Raw genomic sequence first — 23,737 nt, forward strand, 5'->3', positions numbered from 1 at the left:
GGCGCCTCGTCTCCCCGCTGCCCCCGCACTCCGTCGCCGGGCGGCGACTACAGCCCCGGCCACAGCCCCAGCCCCGCCGCCGCCGCCGCGCAGGCAGGCGGCGGCCCCGGGCAGCCGGAGGATCCGTATGGCCGCTGCCGGCCAGCCGGGAGCAGGAGCCGCTGGCGCCGCCGCGGCGGTGCGGGGGCTGCCCTAAGCCAGCGCCTCGCCCTGCAGCGCGGCGGGATGTGGCCGGCCGGGGCGGGCGGCAGGCTGGCCTGCCCGCGGGACGCGGCGCTGCGGCGGGCGGCGTTCTCCGGCAACCTCTCGGCGCTGCCGTCCCACCTGGCGCCGAGCGGCAGGAGCGTCCGCGTCTTCATCAGCGCCAACCCCGAAGGTAACCGCGGCCGCCGCGCCCGCCCCGCAGCTCCCCCTGCCGCCCGCAGCGCCCGAACCGCTCCCCGGGCGCGGCCGCGGCTCCCGGGCACCCTCGCTCAGGGGCCGCAGCGTGGGCGAGCCCGACTCCTGCCCCTCTCCGCAGCCAGCCCCGAGGGGCGCCAGGGCGCGGTGTGGGGCGGTGGGACGGGACGGGACGGGACGGGTCGGGGGCGGGCGGTGCGGGGCGCGGCGGCCGCGCGAGTGTGGGGCGGGCGCGCTGGGCGCGGCTGTCCCTGCCGTGTGGGGGATGTAGGTGTTCGGGTTCGGAGGCGCCCGTGTACTCCGCTCCTGAAGTTTTATGTCCGTAAATGACACGCCCGAAAGGCATCGGTGCGCGGCATGTCCTCTCATTTTTGCGCTGTCGGAACTGTAGGACACGGGGGAGGACCAGGGACATGGAAACGGGCTGCCTTCTAGAGAAGGGGAGGCTTTTCAGGGGGGATGTATTGAAGAGTTCTCCTGGGGAGTCTGATTAGAGTTTCCGATTGATTTAACAGCACAATGAAAGCAGGTCTCAGCCGGCTGAGGCTACAGCTAATGTGATCCTTTGATCCCGGCTATACTCCGCTTCCAAGGAAGCATTCACTGAAATCTGCAGTTTTAGCTGCTTAAAGTCGGGGTCGCATACCCGGTATCTGAGTTAATTAGGCATCCTGCTACTTAAAGCCTATTTTTTAAATTACCCTTTGATTCGAGGAATTTGCATACATTCAGGAGGTGTCATTCCCACTTGTAAGATTGGAGTTGCTGAAGCATATTCCCACTTGAAGCACGGAAATAATAAATTAGGCATTCACACTTATGACGTTTCTTGTCTGTAAAAAATGAGCCCGCTGTATTCACGATTATCTTTCACACCACCACCCACCGCCTTCCCCCCCAACGCTTCTAAATCAACAATACTGTCACCTTTTATGCAAACATCAGAGATCTGAAAATCATGCCTGAAATAACAAAACAGTTTGAATTTTTAAGTGAAAATTGTCTTGGCACCAGTACTTACAGGACTATGAGAAATAGTGCTCACAAGCAAAAAAAATGTGCATAGTGCTGCTCTGAAGAATTTCCACACCTCCAGCGCTTCTTGCTTTTGACACAAGGAAACTCTCAGCTCTGATATTCAACATCCCTGTTTGTTTAAAAAGATGATATTCTTAAGGGAGGGCATGAAGATGTTTGCAGTTTATTGTTGCCATTTTAGCAAAGAAATATATAAATAGTGATTACTGGAAAAAAAAGTTTATTTGGCTCAGAAAGAAAACTATTGTGGATTTTTAGAAGATATTACATTCAAGCCCCAAACTACAATGTATATTTGCATGACCAAGGCCTCTTGTTAATTTTCAGCATATCAGTACAGTTTATACCTGTTTTTCTTGATGCAGATCATCCCTGAAAAGGACAGTGAGTCCCCAGACTCCCAGAGATAGACTTGAACTGTGGTGTCAGAGAAACTTAGGGATTAATCCTACTAGCAGTCACAAGAAAACTTTATCTACCACTGAAAGTGTACAAACCTAAAACTAGTTTTCTTGAATTATTTCAGTTTAATAAGTGTATATGGGAGAACTCTGGTAATCAGTGTCTGGTCTGTTCTTTGCAAAAATACTTTAGTATGACTTGAAATATATTCTGGTTTTATTATGCAACTAGGAAGTGGTTATTTGAAAAATTTCTTCAACAGAAATCCCTAAAAATTGAACAACAAGTGGAGACAGCGAGCATGGGTAGCAGGAGCAAAATTGCTTCCATTTGCAGTCTTGTTTTCTAGAGGAAATTTTGTAGATTAATGAAACTGTAGTTAACAGTATTGTCTTGCTTAAATTGTTGATATTGGTTAATCCATCTTCATATAATGAAAATGCCTGGATCTTTAGAAACATGGAAGTTGCTTTATTATTTAGATACAAATAAACCTGTTTTCACATTTCAGTAGATACAAGCAATCAGCCATATTTGGAATATGCATTTTGGCTAGGAGAAGTTGAAGATTTTACTTTAAACTATTGGTTTTCTTAAGATATTTTTATTGTTTCAAAGTGATAAGGAAAGTAAGTCATATTCATTTGATTGTAATAAGTTTGTAATTTACTATTCCATGTAGAAAACTGTGAATTGTAAGAGCAGTCGGTTAATGACAGTTTCTCTGCTACTCAAGAGTGCCTGTATAGATGCCTATACAGTTCATATGAACTATACATTAACATATACTTCATATGAAATACAACAAGTATAAACTTCCATATGGTCCAGTTATATGGAGCTGTGATATCGACCCTTTATAGGTTCAGAGCATTCCAATGATTCCTGTCAACACTTCAAAGAGAAAATTATTTGAGTTGCACAGTTCACTATTTGAAGAAGTTATGTGGTGATATAAGCAATATTACAAGCTCTGGTTGAAACAGGTGCCTTAACTGGAGTTAGAAGTTTGTCTTGAAAGTGAAATACAGTGAATCAGAAAGTGCAGCCCAAACTGATAATTTTAGATCCTGTTGGTTCTTCTGAAAGTGGGGAAATTAGACCTTTGCTAGTTTGACTTAAAGTCTTGTTATTGCCATGATTAGTTAAGCTCTTTAAGTTTTATTTCTGAAGATGCCTTAGTAATTTAGTAGAAACAAATGAATTCACTAATAAGGGATGTGCGTAAAGCCAAATCCCACACACAGGTGGTTCCACTAAAGACAGGATGATAATGCCTTTATATAGCATTTGAGTGTGTTCTGACATATGTGGTGTTAGCCAGCCTTATCTCAAAGTGTAAACGGGGTTGCACCTATCACTTCACACGGTAAGGATGATCCCTTTTCCATCCATTATTTCAGTTACATACTGCACAGTTTCCTCTGTGCAGCACCTCTACATACTTCCTAAGTTCCAACACCAGATTGCTTTTACTGGATTTTGACAGTTGATATTTTTAGCCATTTTTTAGCCTATTAAAACATTTCTGTTGTACAAACAGAAACAATTGTGATGAGTTCATGAACAAGCTTTGTTTTAAGTGCCCTTTTTAATTCTTCATGGTTTCTGTGCCTCCTGTACCCATTTTTCAAAACCATAAAACCGGCTACCAGTTTTGGCACAATTAACAATCTAACATATGAAGTCCTATGTAGAAATGTAAAATGAAAATCTTATTCTAACAGAAGATATTACTGATATTACCGTCACTTCAATGACCTCATTGTAAAAGCACAGCATAAAACTAACCTGTAGAGCTGGAACTTCACTAGCTTCCTCATAAATTGCCGGAGTGAAATTTCCTTGTCTTACGCTATTGAATGACTTTGTGTTTTCTTGATTTATTATTCAGTTTTTCACCTTAGTTTATGTCCATTGGCATGCATCATCCAGAACATTGTATTAATTTGAAAAACACTTGACTCTAATAAAGTACAAATGTTTGATGCCCATTTACATATTTTCTCATGATACATAAAACAAAATTCTCACCAGCAGTTAGTTTTGCTGAATAAAAAAAGATTAAATAATGATTGTGGAAATGGGTCCAATCTTTTTATTTGGACCTATTGTTATAATTCCTTTTCAGGAATTACATGTATTTTTATCCATGTTGATGTACATGTGAAACAAAAAAAGTTATGTGAATTTGCAGTTTAGTGCATGTAGTTTAGAACATGATGGTGGATAACTCATAACAGTTGAAGAGTTATGATTGTTTTAATTACAAGGTTATTGTCATATGTGATAAGAGAAAGGTATAATCTTGCATTCTCAGTATGTTCCATGTCTATTATATTATTTTTACCTGAAATTTTTTACCTTTAAATAAAATATATAATTGAGGAAATGGTAATGAGGGAAAATATTCAAAAGTCAGAATAATACTTAGTTAATGACAGTCCATTCTGACCAGGCCCAAAATACCATATGATGTCCCTACTTGGATACATTACGTGTCTTTTTATAAAGACAATTTTATATAATCTGAGTGGAATTTATTCGTTAGCTAAAGAAAACCACAGATGTTCGAGTGTATGAAATTGCAAAGGAGGTGTTGCAGAGATGTGGAGACAAATAACTCCAGGACTTTTTTTATGCTAAGTGTTAGTTCTGGTTACCTAATTTTGTACCTATTTATGGTTTTGTGTGACGCACATCACAGTAGTGTTTAAAATCAAAGCAGTTCAGTAGTTTTAGAGATAAAGTATCTCAGAGTTTGGGGGAGAAACATGGTTCAAGTACCCAAGTTTGGTATGGACCTTAATTTGAAATGCGTCTTATTTCAGGAGGCCCTGAAGTTAGAGTTACCAACAGTTTGTTAAGTTGGAAAGAAACCTACCATTTTCAGCACTTCTGTCTCTGTGTGAAGGTTTCTCTTTGTCTTGTGCTGTGGAACAAATCTGCTGTTGGTGTGGTTCAGCAGAAAGCAAGATCCGACTCTCCTTAGACTGTATGACCGAGTCTCATGTAGGTTTTAACTTTTTTTGCAAGTCAGAGCGAGTAGACCTCAAGCAGAACCAGTACAAGATGTTTTTCTTTTAAGGAGGTCCTCAAGCCTTTGTTCCTGTTAGGAGAAAGTACTGTTTTGGGCTAGGGTGAAGAATTAATTGGATTGAAGTGTATTCTGTCAAGCAGATAAACTTGAAAAACTGTTGATAATCTGTATGAAAAAAACCTGCTCTTCATGTTCCCCTATTCTTCATGTGGGTCCTTTGCTTATGAAGCCTGTGGACTGGGCTAAGGATTTGCTCTAAATGTACCAAATGTTTCAAGTGGAAACATTGAGAACTTTTGCTTAATTTTCAACAAAATTGTTCATTCATGTACTCAAAAGGTAGAATGTGCATCTGGGGATGAGACTGTGATCCAGATATATGGAGTGGGGTTTTTTTTAGCAAAAGAGGAAGCTATGTAGTTTGTTGGTTTTGTGGTTTCTTCTTGATATTTAGAAATAAGCAAAATTACCTGAAATCCAGTCACCTTCCTGCTAAGCAACACCTGGAGTTATAAGCTCCAAAACTTTGGATTAGATATTCACACTATCTACTTTTTTAAAAAGCACTTAAATTTTTTAACCACACGACCATTGTTTTTTAATATTTAAAATGTTAAGATTGTAATTTTCTATAATTTTATGTGTCTACAGTGCCTATACAAACATATGCACACATATACACAAATTATATAAAATTATAAACTGTAAAATTGTATAAATGAATGTGTGAAACTCAAGCCACGCTGTCAGAGACTATATTCAAACTTGCTGTTAGTTCTCAGTTCTCTTGTGCGGACTCAGTATTTATGTTCAAAGGGCAACACTCAAGGTTGTACTTCTGGCGTTACTGAAGAACAGCCTAGGTTTTGTTGAATGCTATTGTAAAAGCAAAAGCTTTACAGAGGAATTTAGATTTTTATCCACAGGTAAACCTGTAAACATTCAGGGTTGTATGCACCTGCAGCTTAGTTTCTATGACTGCTTTTTCTTAGAACTGAAGAAATAGTATTAAAACAAAGCAGAACCTACAATTTGGGGTTTTTTTCTTTCTAACTTGGCAAATACTGTTTTTCTTCAGATGTAGCTGCATGTGCTAGACTGGCTCCATATATTGTAGTGTATGTATATATACAAACATATATATGTATATGCATGCATCCTTTTTTAAAAAACCTAGAAATACCTAGTAGTCAGGATGTACATAGGACACTGGAGAGTGCCTCATTCTTGGGGGAAGTGGCTTTCTTTGGGTGACAAAGAGGAGCTTCTTGCCCCTGTACACTTGACACAGTTTCTAAATACAGTGAGGGACAGTGAAACAAGTGTGCAAATTCCATGTGATATTAATTTCTCAAATAATATGTTAGATGATGGACAGCAGCAGTATTGAATCAGGTCCATATTGTGAATCGTTCCCTCAGCAAGGTATGAGACCTTTGAAATGAGAGGCAGCACCGTGCAGGCAGCATTCTGGTGCCGTCCCCTATCAACAGAGGGGAGCTTCTTTCCTGCCTGATCAAGGGCAGCGGGGTGACCTCTCAGCTGAGCAACACTCTGCTGTGCAGAAAATTAAAGAGGATTTGCAACACTGTTTCAAGGAGGCCACGTGTATTCAGTGGCGGGATTTGTGTAATCACTAAGAGCAGTGCGGTACAAAGGGTACCTGACTCGGCGTCTTATCTCTTATTTCGAGCATATGCGGCAAAATAATTCCTCTTAAGAAACTTACATACATGACTATGTGGGCCTGTATCCACAGAGTTGTGAACACGCAAGGGAAAATCTCACATTATACTTCAAATTTTGTTTGGAGAATTTTAAAATATATATCACATAAAGAAAATTTCAGATCAAGAAGTTACTAAACTTCTAATCCAAAATATGAGGGCAGTGCCTGCGTGGCAATTCTTTTCATCTGAAACAGTTGAAATTTCTTTGCATTTTCATCTACTGAAAGAGTATTTTGTGATGACATATTCTTTCAGGCTGCAGAAATAATGCATTAGTAATATTTAGCTACCAGTAATTTAAGGTTTTAATATATTGAAGGTGGTAGCTATAAATATAATATTATAGATAGTCACGTGTATGAAATACAGAGTAATCTGGCAGTTTTTAATATAGGCAGTGCTGTTCAAAGCAACTGCTTTATCCCCTTACTGGAATTTTAATTAAGGAAGGATAATAATAGACAGAATTAGAGAACCCAATTTAATAATGGTTGTGTCAATGCTACTCTAAAATAACTCCACTGGCCTGACACTACTCCTGTTAATATAAGGGTTGTATCAGAGAAAAAAGGTTTTTACTTACAAAATCTTTAGTCAAAAGGGGAGTAGGGCTCAATCACAGGTAGCTGAAAACAAGTGGTGTAGTAAGGTAAAGAGTAGGAAGGCCCGAGTCAGCGCAGAGTGTCATGTGCATGCTGCTGTGCTGGGCAAGGAACATATGCAACTCTGGTCTCATGACCACCATAATTAAATGCCTGCTCTATCTCTAAACAGGTCTTAAACTCCCTCTATAAGCAGCTGCTATCGCCCGCTGTTGGAGACAGGACACTTGTGCCTGAGCAGCTACAGTCACTCTTGTACAAAATATGAATGTAAAGAAAATAGTTTCAGAGTTTAAGATCTTGTATTAAGATTACTTTTAAATGATTGAAAGCTATTGAATAACCATGTGATGGTTATAAGATGAGAGGAGTTATCCATACTTACAGAGTTATGCACGTCAGCTATTACATACAAGATAAATGAGAAGCAAATGCAATAAGATCAGACTTAGTGAGTTAGACCAAAGGAGCCCAATACTCCTCCTTTGACCCTAGCAATGTCAGATGTATGATGAAAGAATAATAAATCACAATAAAATGATGAAGATTATCTCTTTGTGCTTAATAAACCTGTGAAGTCCTTTGCTTCCATGAATTTGTCTAGTTGCTTTACTAGTTAGTCAGTATTTTTGGCACTTGTAGCAACCTTTCCAAATCTTGAGGTAGATTATTGCCCAGTGAAAAGCCTGATCCTGTGAACTTCAGTGGGAATTCTTTATGAACAAGACTATGTGTATTTAGCCAAAGAAGAGATCTCAAAAACCAAAAGTGGAAATATCTATGGAGAAAGGGTACCTAAAAGCAGATCTCCCTGAAAGAATAACTTTATCCAAAACCATCACTGTGATGATCCATTTTTGTCTATCTGTATATAGAGAGCTTAACTGTGAAGGTCTAGGTACCTGAATGTCCTTATTTCTATGGGATTATTAAAATGAAGCCATAATGAGAAATAAATAAGGAAATGACAGTGTTTTATAATCTAAGGAACCTAAAGTATGGAGTCTAATCTAAAGGAATCCAGTGTGGCATGCAGGACTCTAATCTAAGGGTTATTTTATTATCGAGAATTGTCCACACCTAACTATGCCAGCATGACACATCTAGAGGATCTTGCTTTACTGTCATAATTAAACATAACATTAATCACATATGACCACTTTATAAGTGATTTTCTTGAAATGAAGGACCTAATATTTTTAAGTTTTGTACATACTGTTGTTTAATAAAGGCCCTACAAATTCTAGAAAAGAAGATCAGAGGGAAAGTGTTTTGTTAAATAGTCCTGGTGGCTAGATTCATAGCTTGTGCCGTTCTGACAAGGCAAAGTAATATGTTCAGAAGAAAATTCCTATTTTTCTCCTTCATTTTTCTTCTCATAATATTTCTGATCACTCAAATAGTAGTGAGCAGTAAGTGTTGATCTTTTTAGGAGTGGTTACTAGAAAATACTATTAAAATTATAGAATCATATTATTGTTAGATTATGGTCTTGATTTACCTATATATGTATTGTATTACATTTAAAAGTGATGAAGAATTATGCAATGCTCTTGAAGCAAGTTATTGAAGCATTTCTGTTTATGTGATCCCTAATTAGGTGCATCAAGACACTAGCAATTTTGGATGATGATTTACTTTGAAATGCAAGCCATTTACAACATGGAATAATGAATTAATCAATCTGTGGTTAGCAGAATGAGTGCTGGTGAGTTATATGATGTGCCATTTAAAGCAGGTATGTGTGGCCATAACAGAGGTCCAAGGGACCTTAGACCGCTATTTAATTAGTCATTTATTGTTGTGCAAATCACAGACCAGGAGGCTGTAAGGGACCTCTTGAGGCCTTCATATCTGTCCACCTGCCTGAAGCAGGAGCAAACATATGTGTGCCATTCCTGACAGATTATTTAGCTCTTCATGACCCGTCTCCAAACCGGTCAAGAAAATACCCAGGAAAGCAGACTGTACAGCATAGTGCTGTGGTGTGTCTTCCATAGCCCTAGAGTAGTGCTTACAGCAGCATACATAGACACACAATAAGCTCATTAGTCAATACAAAGGACCAAAAATAAAAAATTTCCTAAAAATTTCCTTGCTTAGAATGAGTTTCAGTAACTTTCTGTGTATGGAATTATTCATAAATTTCTCAAATCCAGTTTCTGCCTCCTCGTCCTTTTACCACGTCAGGAACTCCATCTGTGCGTTCATGCAAAAGGTAGATTATATACAGCAATAAATGCCCATAAAGATTATTTTACCATGGATGTATGTCCTGCCAGTGATCTGCTGGTTTCAGGTGAAGCTTTTCTGGAAATGAGGCATTTATGAAATGTTTAATGTTACAGCTCATGTTACATCTTTTTCTTTGGTGGTTTATTTATGAGTGGAAGGAGGAGACTCATTTACAGGATTTCTCATATTTACCTGGTGATTTATCAGTAAGATTTGTTTAATATCAGTCAGTGAATTTAAAATTTCAAAAGACACAGGTCATTGTTTATTCCTTCCTGTTTTTAGAAAACAGAGATAAAAATGCAAATTATCTCCTTACACTCCACCTGTTTTAATTAAAAATGTTCTATTTTACACTTTCTATAATCAACCATGTATAATACTATATAATTCTATTAGGCGATTCCATTGGTGGTATATTGTTCCAATGTTAATGCCACAGTCAGCTCCTCATAGTCATTCTGTAAATTCAGAGTAATTTCAAATAAAACAGATTAGATCCCAGTTATGGATTCAGTTGTGTTTAACCACATATAGGTGTGGAAGGCAAAAGATGACTTTTTATCTATGTGGCCAAGGAACAAATAACTTTGCAGGCACTTTTAAAGACTGATAGTGTCTGGCAATGCAAGAAATGGAAATAAAGTCAAGTCCACACTTTCAGTCATCTTCTACACTTCCACTGAGAGTATAGCATCATAAAAGGTCTTTATCCTCCTTTAAAGGTATTGTCATTGGTATTATTATCATGAAAATAAGAGCAAAGAGTTGGGGAAGATGACCAAAGTAATTTGAAAGCACTAATCTGGGAGGCAGCCTGTAGTTCAGTCACCAATTGATTAAATTGGTATGCCAGTTCTGGAAGGTCTTTAAATATTATTTTCTGTATCGCACTTGTGAAAGATATTTGTGAGAAATTAAACTTACTTGTTTCAACTACATCTGTGTCTCAAATGAAGCAAGAGACTAGAACATGTGTTGTTCTTTTTCAATTGCTAACTCCCCAAGATTGTTAAACTGCAAATTACTGTTACCTTTACATATAATCAACAAAATGTGATTAGCAAGCAGGAGAAATAAATAAAACCTGGAGCAAGAAAACACTACCTAGTAATATCAAGGCATCAGAAAAATATTTGACTGATAAAAACAGATACATTTTAGAATTTATTAAAAATGGCCTTTTCAACTGGATTATATAATCGTCACTAAAAATAATGCTTAGATGAATCATTAGAATTGGGAAGGGTAAGGGAGAACAGAGATATGATAAATCTCTATTCCTTTACATGTCAATCACTGTTTGCCTCTCAGATATTACATAAAGCATCAAAACAAGCCAGTTTTGTGAATTATTTGGCCACATTCAGTGAGTTTTAGCACAGACCCTACCTGGAATTCTCAGTTTTATGAACTGTTGTACCACAGGGCCTGTAAGTGGGTGGTAATAGCTAAGCAGAAATTGTCTGTCAGGATGTGAAGTAGACCTGTAAAGAAATCAGTTGAGATTCTCTTCTTTAGGCAAGATGTAGTTCAGTTTCTGGCATCCCTCCCTCATGTAGCCTCATTGTTCTGGGCTTAATGCCCTCTTGCAGCTGCTCTCCTTTGCTAGGGTTGTCATTTAATGTCTCCATCTTTGATAACAGTTTCTACAGCAGCCAAGAGCTACTCTGACTGTACAGTGATGTTATTCAATAGTACTCTCCATTTAGCATCAAGAAAAAATAATCTGTTTCAATGAAAACTCCTACTGTATTGATGCAAACTTAATGCACTGATAGCAAGCAGCACGTCTCACTTCTGTGGGCATCTCTGTACACCCAAAAGGGTCAAGTTCAAGACTTTTTTCATTTTCTGGCATAAAAGTCTTGAAATCTTTCACTTGAAGCCCATAGAGTAGGCTGCATTTATCAGTCATGCTTTTCCAGCTGGCCCAACTGACCAGCAGTTTTGAAGTGACTCAAACTGTGGCTATATTCCAGCAAGCTTAAGGAGGAATACCACCTGAATTAGAACTTTGTGGCTTGTGAACTTAAGTAGAACATCTAGAGAAGGGAAGGGCAACTTTACTGGGGAGCCAACAGTGCTTGCAGAGCTCTTCCACAGTTTTGCGGCACTGCCAGATGCGAAGTCACATGGGAGTGTTTATTGGAATTTCTTCAGAATGAGGTGTATTTAATAGGCCTCCACTGGACTGTATTGTGAAATACATGTGTACTTTTATGAGACTGGCTTTCTCGTGGTTTTTTGTGGCTCACCTCTGCTTTATGCCTTCTCAAAGCCTACAACATACTACTTCATTCACTTCCAGCACTTGAATCAGCAACTTGTTAGGAGACCACATGTCTGTGACATCCCTTTGCTTTATTGATTGCCACAGCCTTGTTACCTCAAGTGCTTTAGTAACATATCCTGGTTGTTTACTCTAGGGATGTCAGGAGAAGAGTAGTATAACTACTGCATTACACAAAACTGAAGTGTTAAAAGTATTTTCCATTGTTGTACAGCCTATTTTTCTGCTTTCTAGGAAATGCCATAATTTTTTGAAGTGTGAGTTGACACCTCATAATAAATTAGTAGGATTTTTGCACATAACTTTGTTACTGCACTGACCCTTTTTCTGTTTTCTGTTATTCATTTTTGCACAGCTCATTCAGAATTCCTCCTTCAGATTTCACAAGAAGTTTTTCTTTCATATTAAGTTTGATCATAGTGGCAAATTCTTGTCCTTGCAGGCCTTGTTGTTTTCCAGTGCTTAGTTGTAATAAGCTTTGGTGTTCTGCAGAGATAATTTTCAGACTTAAATTTGGTGTTTCTAGATGTGCTGTGTCTTCAGTTCCTCCTGTCACATCATTTAATTGTATGACAGCAATTGTTTGCAAATTGTCATGTTTCCAGGAGCTTTTCCTAGCTTGCTTTATTAGCTGAAAGAATTAGACTTTGTTGCATTCTTCCACTTGTGCAGTTTGCAGAGTGCAAAATTCTCTCCCTTTAGAGATTCTGCCTTCAGCCCATGGTGCCACTAAAGCTCCTGCTGTTGCTTGCCATTTGCACACAGATGCATTTCCATTTGCAGTGTTTGCCACAAACTACAGTCAAGGGACACAAGGATGCCTAGGTACGCTAGCTGCAGTCTAGGGACCATTTGCAGGATTGGGAAAGGATTCCAGGTCAACCTAAATCTTCTTTTATTTTAGAACACCTACCTGTAAGGGTGCTGTGTTCCCAAAGGTTAGTTAATTAGGACACATTATGAGATAAAATTCTGCTTCAGTCTTCACCTACACCATAACCACTAGATTTAATGTGTCCATACTGTTTATTTATTGATTGATTTATTTGTGGATTGAAGGATTTCACCTAAACTCTGTGGAAGTCAGTAAGGATCAAAAGGTAGGGGTTTCAATATGTGCCACTAATACAGAACTTGATTTAAAATCTGCTGAGATTAGCAGATCTTTCCATTAACTTCACAGACTTTTGGATCAGTCTCCAAAATTTTTTCATGTAAGCATACTGCACGCATAATAGAACTCTCAGAAACCAACATTTGCTTTAAATCGAGAAGACAATCATGCAAATAATGAAAATTTAAAGCTTGATATTTGAATACAGGAACCACTTTTCCCTTCTGTCATATTATTTCAATACTGATGTTTCCCCCAAGTTCTGTATTTTAACATGGGTCTTGACCCCTCTGATTTTACTAGTCAACTCTTTTTTTTTTAAATTGTTTGGGTGTTATTGTTAGGCCAATAGGTGGCACCGGTTAATCGTATTAATAGTCAAGATACAGGGTATTTTATAAGATGACGCTGTGAAATCTGGCTGTTGTAATTGTAAAAACATTACAATTTTAAAAGAAAATACGTATTATATATGTTTGTGTGTGTGTATTGTATATACCTTGTTTTAAATTTGTCATCTTACTGAACTGACAATAGGGAACATTTCAGAGAAATAGGTTTTAAAATTATGCCTCATTTTAAATCAGATATTGTTTGATTTGGGGCTAAAAAAGAAGAGGTAATTGATGCAACTAGAAGTTTTAGGCTTAAAATTACACCCTAAATTTTGAATCCTGCCTCAGATAGTTATGTCTTTTGTTTATTAAATGTTCTGGTGTAGACCACAAATTTGTAGTCACATCCTGTCGTTTCTTCCCAATTGAGAGACACATCTCAGAATTCCTTACTATTTTAATATTATTTTTCATTATTTCGTCTGACTTTCGTGGTAAACAACCATTCATCTGGGCTGAAATGCTCAGTCCACTGTTGTATTTATGTTTTTTTAAGAAATGAGACACGTAGACTTTCTGCACATCTTGTAAAAGAGCTCCCACCATGAGGCGGAGTGAGGACACACAGATGTGTACATTGTACATCACAGTAATGGTGCGGTGTTTTGCTAGTCAGAATTTATTTGGAGGGTTACAGTCAGTTATGTTGTTTAGCTTAATTAATGAGTGGTCTTCAATCTGTCCAGTTTCTCATTTACCTTCTAGAGAGCCAGTAGAGACGTGAAAGTTAGCAGTGTTGTTTGGGGAGGGGACACTGGGAGAAGTGATCCTGAGATCAACCTGTTCCCATTCCCAGTCTACCTCATCTTGGGAAGCTTTGAGTGTTTATTCTAATGCTCTCTATTCAGTGAAACTCCAAGGGAAAAAAAGCCGACAGTGTCTATGGAGTTCATTTTCTGGGAAGGCAAGGGTACTTGGGAGCTCAAGTCTTTTTTCCCTTTCTTACCTGCTACATGATTCAAACTCATTGCAAAGCACTCTGCGATTCTCAGATGAAAGGCACTATAGAAATGCAGATTACTTATTATTATGGTATTATTTTCAGAGTCAAGGTTTCTATAATATTTAGGGACATTTTTTACCTACTAGTAATCCAAGTTTTTGGTAGCACAGGTAATACACAATGCTCTTGTGCATTATTAGTAAAAAAGGCAGCTTAAAAGGAATAATTCAGTTGAAAATCATATGAGTCAAGAACATACTAGCATTAAGAGGCTTGGCAGCCACTTCCTGAATTGGTACTGCTGCTAAGTAATTTTTAACCTTAGATAATTAAAGTGTAGAAATTCTCACTGCACTAAATAGACAATGGTTATAAAATATCCACATTTTTTAATATTGCAATGCATTTTAAAAAATCCTATGGCAAGAATCTGTCCTACCCTTCCATCAAATCTAAGCATTTACAATACTTAGAGAAAGCAAATAGCTAGGTATCTTAGTGGACAGGCATTCAGGACTAGATCAGAACTTCTCTGCTCATCCAGGGCTTCCATAGTTGCAGAAGAGACTCCAGCATTATCACAGAATATGCTGAGTTGGAAGGGGCCCACAAGGATCATTGAGTCCAACCCTTAGCCCTGCACAGGACCATCCCCAAGAGTCACACCATGTGCCTGAGAGGATCATCCAGACGCTTCTTGAATTCTGTCAGTCTTGATGCTGTGACCACTTCCCTGGGGAGCCTCTTCCAGTGTCCAATCACCCTCTGGGTGAAGAACTTTTTTCCAATATCTGACCTAAACCTCCTCTGACACAACTTCTGCCATTCCCTTGGGTCCTGTTGTTGGTCACCACAGAGAAGAGATCAGTGCCTGCCCCTCTTCTTCCCTTCACAACGAAATTGTAACTGCAGTGAGGTCTCCTCCTCTTCTCCAGGCTGAACAGACCAAGCAATCTCAGCTGCTCCTCATACAGCTTCCCCTCAAAGCCCTTCACCATCTTCATTGCCCTCCTTTGGACATTCTCTAATAGCTGAATGAATACCTTTCTCATATTGTGGTGCCTGAAACTGCACACAATATTCAAGGTGAAGCTGTACAAGTGCAGAGCAGAGCAGGACGATCCCCTTCCCTGCCCAGCTGGCGATGCTTTGCCTGATGCCCCTCAGGACACAGTTGGCCCTCCTGGCTGCCAGGGCACTGCTGACTCATGTTCAATTTGCCATTGACCAGGACCCTTGGGTCCCTTTCTAAGGTACTGCTTTCCAGCATCTCATTCCTCAGTCTGTACAAACATCCCAGATGGTCCCATCCCAGGTGCAGAATCCAGCACTTCCCCTTGTTGAACTTCATATGGTTGGTGATTGCCCAGTCCTCTCATTTGTTGAGGTCTCTCTGCAGGGCCTCCCTACCTTTGAGGGAGTCAACAGCTCCTCCCAGTTTTGCATCATCTGCAAACTTGCTTAGTATCCCTTCCAGTCCTGCATCCAAAGTCATTTATGAAGATATGGAAGAGCACAGGGCCTGAGATGGAGCCCTATGGAACCCCACAAATGACAGGTCACCACTATTACCCTCTGTGCTCGACCCATGTTAATAAACATACTGGTGTGAATTTTTGCAGGACACTATGCTAACAGAGAATTAGGCTGAAAGAAGCGATGAGAAGACCCCCCAGCAAGTGTCTGTCCTGACCCACTACTGCAAATCACGAGAACACCAACAATGGAGGGGGTGATACAGAAATTGTTTTTGCTGTGAATACAAGGAGCTGCTCTTTCTTGGGTGACAAACTGGAGATGAAACCTGTAGGCAGCTCTGTGACCCCATATGACATTCATTTCTACAGTGCCTTGAACAGCTGCAAGGGCAGCTTTTTTTCTTCTTCTTCTTCTTCTTTTTCTGCCTCAGTTCTTTCAGGTTCAGCTGCCTGCCTCAACTTGTTATGTCAGTCAACATTTTTCTGCTGGCTCCCCCAAGCTGGATAATGCAGTGTTCCTCTGTCAGTCAAACAGTGGCAGGGCAAACACCCTCCCTGCTTAGGATTTTCCTCTGCTTGAGGGCCTTAGCTTGCGTCATGCACGGGTAAGGTTACTCAGGTTACATTTCCGTGAACAGACTGTCAACTTGAATGTGCTGCTCCCTTGAAAGTGATCAAGTGGGGCTCATAGTCCCCACATGGGCACCCCCTGCACAAGACAGGATAGGCGAATGAGGCTGTTTAGCTGCATCAAGCCTAGATTGAGTAAGAGTTGTGTGACTGCAGCCCATGTACGTGAAAACAGCCATCCCAACCACTGTGGCTGGCACAACTACCAGCAAGAAGATAAAATATTTGGTCTTAGGATAGAATAACTGGTGCTTGAAAATGAGCAATTCCCATCAGGCACGTGATAACTCTTTCAGTTCATTTGCATATTCATTTTGAAATTTTCTTCAACAAGGCTATGTTCTATGACTTATTTTATCCCAGAGATTAATGTTTGAAAACCCTTTGTAAATACATATCATCTGTTTACTAACACAAGAATTTAAAATGTACTTTCTCTGTTAAAAGAAGTGACTTTAATAGCAGAAGGTTTTGAAGGTCAAACTTTGGCATGGAAATAGTTCATGCTGAGAAGCAGCGCCATGGCGTACTCTGATGGAAACTGGCATTGACTGGACTGAGCTACAAGCCTTCAGAAATCACACTGCACACAAACAGTCATGTTTAAACAGACAGCAGAAAGGATGTAGATGCATATGTGACTAATTCAGTTCATCCTCAGCATTACACTGGGGAGTATCAGGAGAAGGAGGCCTGCACTGACATTCTCAGTCAGCTTAAAGTGTAGGGGCAGGTAGGACAGTGTGGTTATGGAATGGCTTAGGAGGCAACAAGAGTTAACTCTTGTATGGAAGATGTGTGTTCAGCAAGTCACTATCTTACACAGGACTGTTGGGTTTTGGTTTCATTTAAATACTCGAAAGAAGTTTAGAGTTGGTGGTTTTTTTAAGTTTTGTCTTATGTTTTTGCAGATGTAATTTCATTCCCATAGTTTATTGTGGACTATCATTTGTATTTCTGAGTTTCACAATTAACATTAGGAGGTGTAAAAAGCTCATCTCACAACTACTGTCTCTTTTTGGCTGCTAGAAGAATGTAATTTAGTTAATCCATTCATCTGCAGCAGCAGCCTGGAAGGTGGAATTTGCCTGTGTGACATTTTTGTTGTTAGGAACTGCCAGCTTCACAGATTTGCTGTCACTTTAAATCAAGTTAGATTATATTTAATTAAAGCAGTTTATCTGCCATCCATACTAATTACCAGAGTTCATCTTAACTATATGCACTTCTGTTTCCTTAAAGTTTCACAATCTATTACAAATACATGAATTTTTTAAATTTTTTAATATAAGCATCAGACTCAAATTCCATTACATAATGAAGGTAGGAATAAAAACACAGGATGGGTATGCTGAGTGTCTTATCTAGAACACAGTTTTAGTTGAAGGAATGTTTTATCTATTTCATTTGTAAGATATTACAAATGTAGCACTACTCTTGCAGTGTGTTGTTTCATTTTCTAAAAAGACTCTACACATTATGCTTCGGGGAACAGCACCATGTTCTAAAACTAGAGCTAGCATGGTTCTGCAGTATAAATCCTATGGGCATATAAGGAAAGTAGCAGAATATGGTTTTATCTGTTGTAAACCTCAGGCAAAATATTTTTCATTTATCATTTAATCATGTTTCCTCTTAAATTCTGCTTTTTTTTTCAATACTTCCTTTTCTTTTGGTTCCTGCACCTTACCCTATTTTAGATCCCTATTAATACTGTTCAGTGTACTGTTGCATTTAAGTAACTGCAAATAATAACTCTGCATTGTTGCCTCCTCAATAATGAAGTTGTAGTCATGATTGATTTCCCTTTAAAAAGGCATGAATCATTTTGGTTTACCTCAGTAAGTGAGTAGTAAGTTACTACAAGTTGGTTTTAACAGTTTATTCTACTTAATCATGAAGATATGACACACTGTGTTTTCACAGACTTGCGTGCCAAAATTAACCTCTGTTGAGGCAAAGTATAGAATATATAGTCTTCTATCACTGACTGATCTAAGGGTCTCAGCTACTGTGAAGTTAAAAAAAGTGAAGTATTTCAAATGAAGCCAACTACACAGATAGCTTTTATCACAAGGTACAGCAACACCGTGCAGTAAAGTGACTCTAAAATAGCACTGAGAAAAATTGTGGCTTTGGAGCCAAAATAATATTGCTGTGTTGGCACCATGCAACCCTCTAGCTAATTGACCTTGTTAGCTGTATACTACATTCTACAAGAAAAGGTTGACTTAGGTACTAAACTATGAGAGAAAATTAATGACTGTGGATCCTAAGGAGAGAGAGACCCATCCATCCTTCTGTTTCCTTATGTACTAAGGAAACAGTTTCCTTATGTACAGGCAGTTCTGGGCTGAGCATGCTGGTTTTTTCACCCCATTCCTAAATATTCATAGAGTTTTCTGTATTCATCCAGATCTGGAGATGAGGTGAATCTCTTGATCATCACTGTCTAATATACTTTGACTCACATCACAGAGTGGTCTTGGTGTGCATGCATTGGGTTCCTTTCAGATGAAAAACAGGAAGATAACTCCAGGAACTCACCTAATGCACTCTAAATCTTTGTAAGGGTTGAGCTCAATCCAAAGTAAAATCCCCGGAAGAACATATGTCACGGACATTATGTCCTTGGCACCAGCTATTTTACTCTACAGTTTTGCTCCCACTAGCCCAGACAGTAGCAAAAATCTTCCCAGGCACTGTACAAGGGCCAGGAATTGGACTCAATGATCCTTGTGAGTCCCTTCAAACTCAGCATATTCTGTGATTCTGTGACTAACTTTCCTCTTGAAGTGCTGTCAACAGAAACTCGGTCAGCCATGAACTTGTGTATTTGAGTCTTGAAGAACTCCAAGGACACAGTAGCTTCTCCTAGTGTCCAACCTGAACTTCCCAAGCTGTAATATGTTGCTGTTGCTTTTGTTGTACTCTCTGATGCTGGCACAAAGAGCTTGGCTCCATCATCTTTGTAAATGCCTTAGAAGTAGTTATAGGCTGTGATTAGGCCCCTCTTACAGTCTTCACTGGTTTAAACATACCAAATCCCCCAATCTCTCCTTGTAGGCCACATGCTTTTGGCTTCTATCTCAGTAGGCTCTCCAGTTTTGTCCCCATCCTGCTGATTTGGATGTGCTGGGCACAGCACTCTTAGTGCAGCCTCTTCAGTGTCAAGAAGAGGAGTGTAATAACCTCCTGAGAGGAAGTGAGAAGAGGGGAAGTGAGGCCACACTCATCCAAGTGTAGCACAGAGCAGGGGCTCTTACTTGCAGTGTTCAAATTGGATTAGAAAAGCTCTGCACTTCAGATTTAGAATCTTGCCTTGAGTGGCATGCAGACAGTCCAACAGAAAGCTTGTGATGGAGGAAGGACTTGACAATGCTTCTTGGACCATTGTCTTCAGAACACATAAGCATGGTTAGTACATTCTAAAACATAAAGCCACAAATACATAATATTAAATTCTTGCACTTACAGAGGATATTTTATGGAAACTACTACATCTTTGACTTTTTTCTACATCAAAAGTTTGTGAAGGAAGAACTGCTGTAATTCAGATAAATTGAATTAAAATCCTGACTGTACTTTTCAGCCTTTGTGGTATAGCCTTTTTTACCTTATTGAGAATTTCACAAGAAATAATACTCTGGAGGTGTTCTGGATTGCTTTCTGTTTATGAAAATAAATGGTAATTATCCCACACATTTGTGTAATATTTCAAAGATATACTTAAAAAGTAAGAAGGATATTATTACATTGTTGTAATAAATCGAATTACAGTTTTCACCATCTCCTAGAATTTTTCAAAATAAAAACCATTATAAATATGTGGCCATGATTCTATGAACAGACCTCTGACTTAGATATATCAGCTGTGTCTCTGATTGTGGCTCTAAAGCATTGTTAGATTTGCATACGTCTCTCATTTGCAACAATATGAGAAATGTCAAATCAATTTTAATCTATTGTTTTGTTTCAGATATTCTTCATCATTCATAAGTTAACACTTCATTTTTCATCACATGGCACTCAAAGCTAGGGGTTTACAACAGTTGTGGTTTATTTTTGAAAATAACTTAGCAACAGTACCATCCCTTTTTGATCTCAACTCAGTTGACACTGATTACAATTTAGCAAAATCCATGACATATCTTAATCTTGTTGTGAAAGAGAACAAAATTTATTAGCTACACCAGATTTCATTACTAACCAAATTCACTTCACATTTGACAGTATGTGTGAGTGATATGCTTTACATAAATGTGTTTGGATTAATTTAGACAGAACTTAATAAAAATTTTGGTGTCATTGCCATATTGTACTTCATTATCAAAACATGTCATTTTGCATGGTAAGAGTAATGTGATATCAGAACTGTGCATTTAGTATTATAGGAGGAATCACCTGGGCCAAAAGATCCTGTAAATTATGTTATTTATGATAAATAATGTTTTTAAGATACTAGTGTATTAAAGAGGGTGAAGAAAGTGATAGTGTTTGAAACAATATAATTAATTCATGTTATCAGTTTATTTCTAAGTATTGAGATCTCTTTCATCTTTGGTATATCTCTTTGTTCTATGGTATTCCTTATTTGTAAAATTCACCTTTCTGAAAATTAAATAGAAGTCAAACTGATAAAGAAATTCTGACTGCTGAATTACAATATTAATTCAGCTTCATTGTGTTGAAATAGGCTGCAATACAAGATATGTATGAAGCACAATTTTGCCAAATACAAACACATGTTTTTACATGGGTTGTTGCACATGCGAACACTTCCATGTGTTTGTACAATGTACAGTTTGGGGATTAAATCCCATCACTTGATTTCCAAAGCACTCTCTGTGTGTATTTGTTAAGGGCTCTTTTTTAAGGGATAAATCTGTAAGCCTGACTAAAAGAACAGAGTTTATATAAATATTGTTAATAACATCCTTTTCCCCAATACAGATACAATAGCAGAAAGGAGCGCCCTAAGAGAACATGTGTATCCTAAGCTGAGAGAATTCTGCAGGGAAAACTATGGCCTGGAATTTCAGGTAGGTTTTGTTGTGTTGAATCTTGCATTAGTTTTTCCTGATATTAACTCTAGTTGGAACAGATAACCTTTTTAAATATCACTGGTAAAATAAAAAATTTCAAAAACTTTATTTCACAGAATCACATGCAGAATGGTTGGGGTTGGAATGGGCCACTGGAGGTCATCTAGTCCAACCCCCCTGCTAAAGCAGGTTGTACAGGATTGCATCCAGATGGGTTTGAATATCTCCAAAGAAGGAGATTCCACAACCTCTCTGGGCAATCTCTTCCAGTGCTCTGTCACCGTCACAGAAAGAAGTTCTTCTTTATATACAAGTGGAATTTCCTGTGTATCAGTTTCTGCCTGTTGCCTCTTGTCCAATTGCTTGGCACCACCAAGAAGAGCCTGGCTCCATCCTCTTGACACCTACCTTTAAGATATCTGTGTACTTGGATAAGATCCCCTCTCATTCATCTCTTTTAGAGGCTAAACAGGCCTATCTCTCTCAGCCTTTGATATACCTAAATTATTTTACAAGCAGATTTGAGGTAAATTCTGAATAGATGAAAATGTACAGTTTTACAATGCAACATTGCGTTGGTAGTAAAAATAATATGGCAACAAACTGATGGCCTCTAGCTTTAGAAACTTAATGAAACTACCTCTATTTTAGATATTCAAAGTATAGAAGAAGAAATAATCTTACATCTGAATTAGTGTTGTGCTTCTGGAAACCATACTTAAGTTCCACTGTAATGTGGAAAATAATTTAACTAGATGAATACACAAACTGGATTACCAAAATGAATTGAACATGGAACATTTCTATTGTGATTATATACTATGGAATTTGCTTCCTTTAATGTCAATTGTAACATTCCCATTGCTTCAGTCAGTTCATATTTTCCTTTGTATTATGAGAGACATAGACCAATACACATCGTTGGCAAGAGCCAACTGGTAATAAAGACAGTTGCATTTGACTTAAAACATGTGTATTTGGCATTACTGTTAAAGTCACTGGTACTTTAAATCAATTATATCCTAATTCACAATCCCTTATATGTCAGCAGGCTTGAAACTGGCTCTCTGCTAAGAGAAACAAATAAAGCTTACAATGTTCTAAAAATGTTGTTTTCCAAAAATTATGGCTATATATCCTCAAGCCTTCCTCACATCCTTAGTGACCCCATCCCTAACTCATCTCTCCAGAGTGTAGCTTACTTGGAAACAATTAATGCCTTTTATGCAACATCCTGTTCCTCCCAGTGTATTATTCCTGATGCACATGCAGCTGGTTTTTAATCAAAATAACAAGTTCTTAAATTAGGATATTTGGTTTTAATTCCCTGAGTCACAGTGAAGTTGCTGAATCTGCATGGTGGTAAATTCCAGAGTGATTTTTGATTATGGCTATAAAAGAATTTTATCTGAAGGTCCTAGCTCATCAGCTGATTGGGAAGTCCCAGCTGCAGTAGTACATGAAAGGAATGGCAAAAGATATTTAAATAATATTTTTGTCGTATTACTACTATGTGATAGTCATGGAAAGTATCAACCCTTTATTTCTCAGTCATCTTTGAGGAGACATCTCAATGACAGGAAGGAAATGTCTCTTCGAAGTAGATCGTAATCCACTGAGTTCTTTCTGAGAGGAAGCATGTCTTTCTTCAAACAGATTGTAATGTGGTCTCTAGGGGACGAGTAATTAAGTTTACTGTAGTTGATATTCATGGAAGCAAATTGTTTTATTATATACTTTCAACACCAGGAGCATCTTTATGTGATATGAGGTCTGAGAGACAACTCCACTGACATAGTTCTGAAAGCAGCTAGAAAGCTATCACATTTCTGTGGAAGCAAAGTAGGAGAATGTACAAAAATTGCCAAGGGAAAATAGTAAAGCCTTTTGAAAGAGGCTCTGGGGTAAACTTTAGCAAAACATAATTTTTTTGCCTATGCCAATCCTGATAAACTGAGTTTCTGAGGTTAGCATGAAAAATCAAGACTACAGTTTTAGTGCAGTGGCATCAGTAAAGTATTATGTACTTTTCAGATAAAGGGATAAATTTATATTTCTCAGTACAGAGTAGAACACATAACTTTTCATCCTGATATGTAATCTTCTGCTGACCAAACAAGAACTACCTTGTGTGTCACTACCCCAAAATGCACTATTCAGGACACCCTCTACTTGATAAATCATAACCCAAATTAAATGCATTTGAGTACATGCATTACTCCAGCTTTCAGTGAGTCATCTGGGTGCACTCAAAAGTGTTTTAGTTGTTGCAAAGCATGTGATCATCAATTTGGTGGGAGAATATAATCACCATATGTGTGGAAGCATAACTGACTGTATTCAATCATACTATGAATTTGTTTGCTCAATGGACTTTTCATTGAATCAGAAAA

At 38.6% G+C, this 23,737-nt stretch overlaps 1 protein-coding gene across 1 annotated transcript in view; it reads left to right on the forward strand.

Moving 5' to 3' along the window:
• The first annotated feature begins 92 nt into the window (after positions 1-92).
• NWD2 (NACHT and WD repeat domain containing 2) overlaps positions 93-23,737 on the forward strand; it is a 52,535-nt gene continuing 28,890 nt past the window's right edge. Inside the window, exons 1-2 of the mRNA XM_027643038.1 lie at positions 93-376; positions 21,253-21,341. Coding sequence (XP_027498839.1) covers positions 226-376; positions 21,253-21,341 — 240 coding nt within the window. The 5' untranslated portion in view covers positions 93-225. The remainder of the gene's footprint in view (positions 377-21,252; positions 21,342-23,737) is intronic.

Source organism: Corapipo altera, unplaced genomic scaffold (assembly GCF_003945725.1).
Source record: "Corapipo altera isolate COAL_440 unplaced genomic scaffold, ASM394572v1 22, whole genome shotgun sequence".
Lineage (NCBI taxonomy): Eukaryota > Metazoa > Chordata > Aves > Passeriformes > Pipridae > Corapipo > Corapipo altera.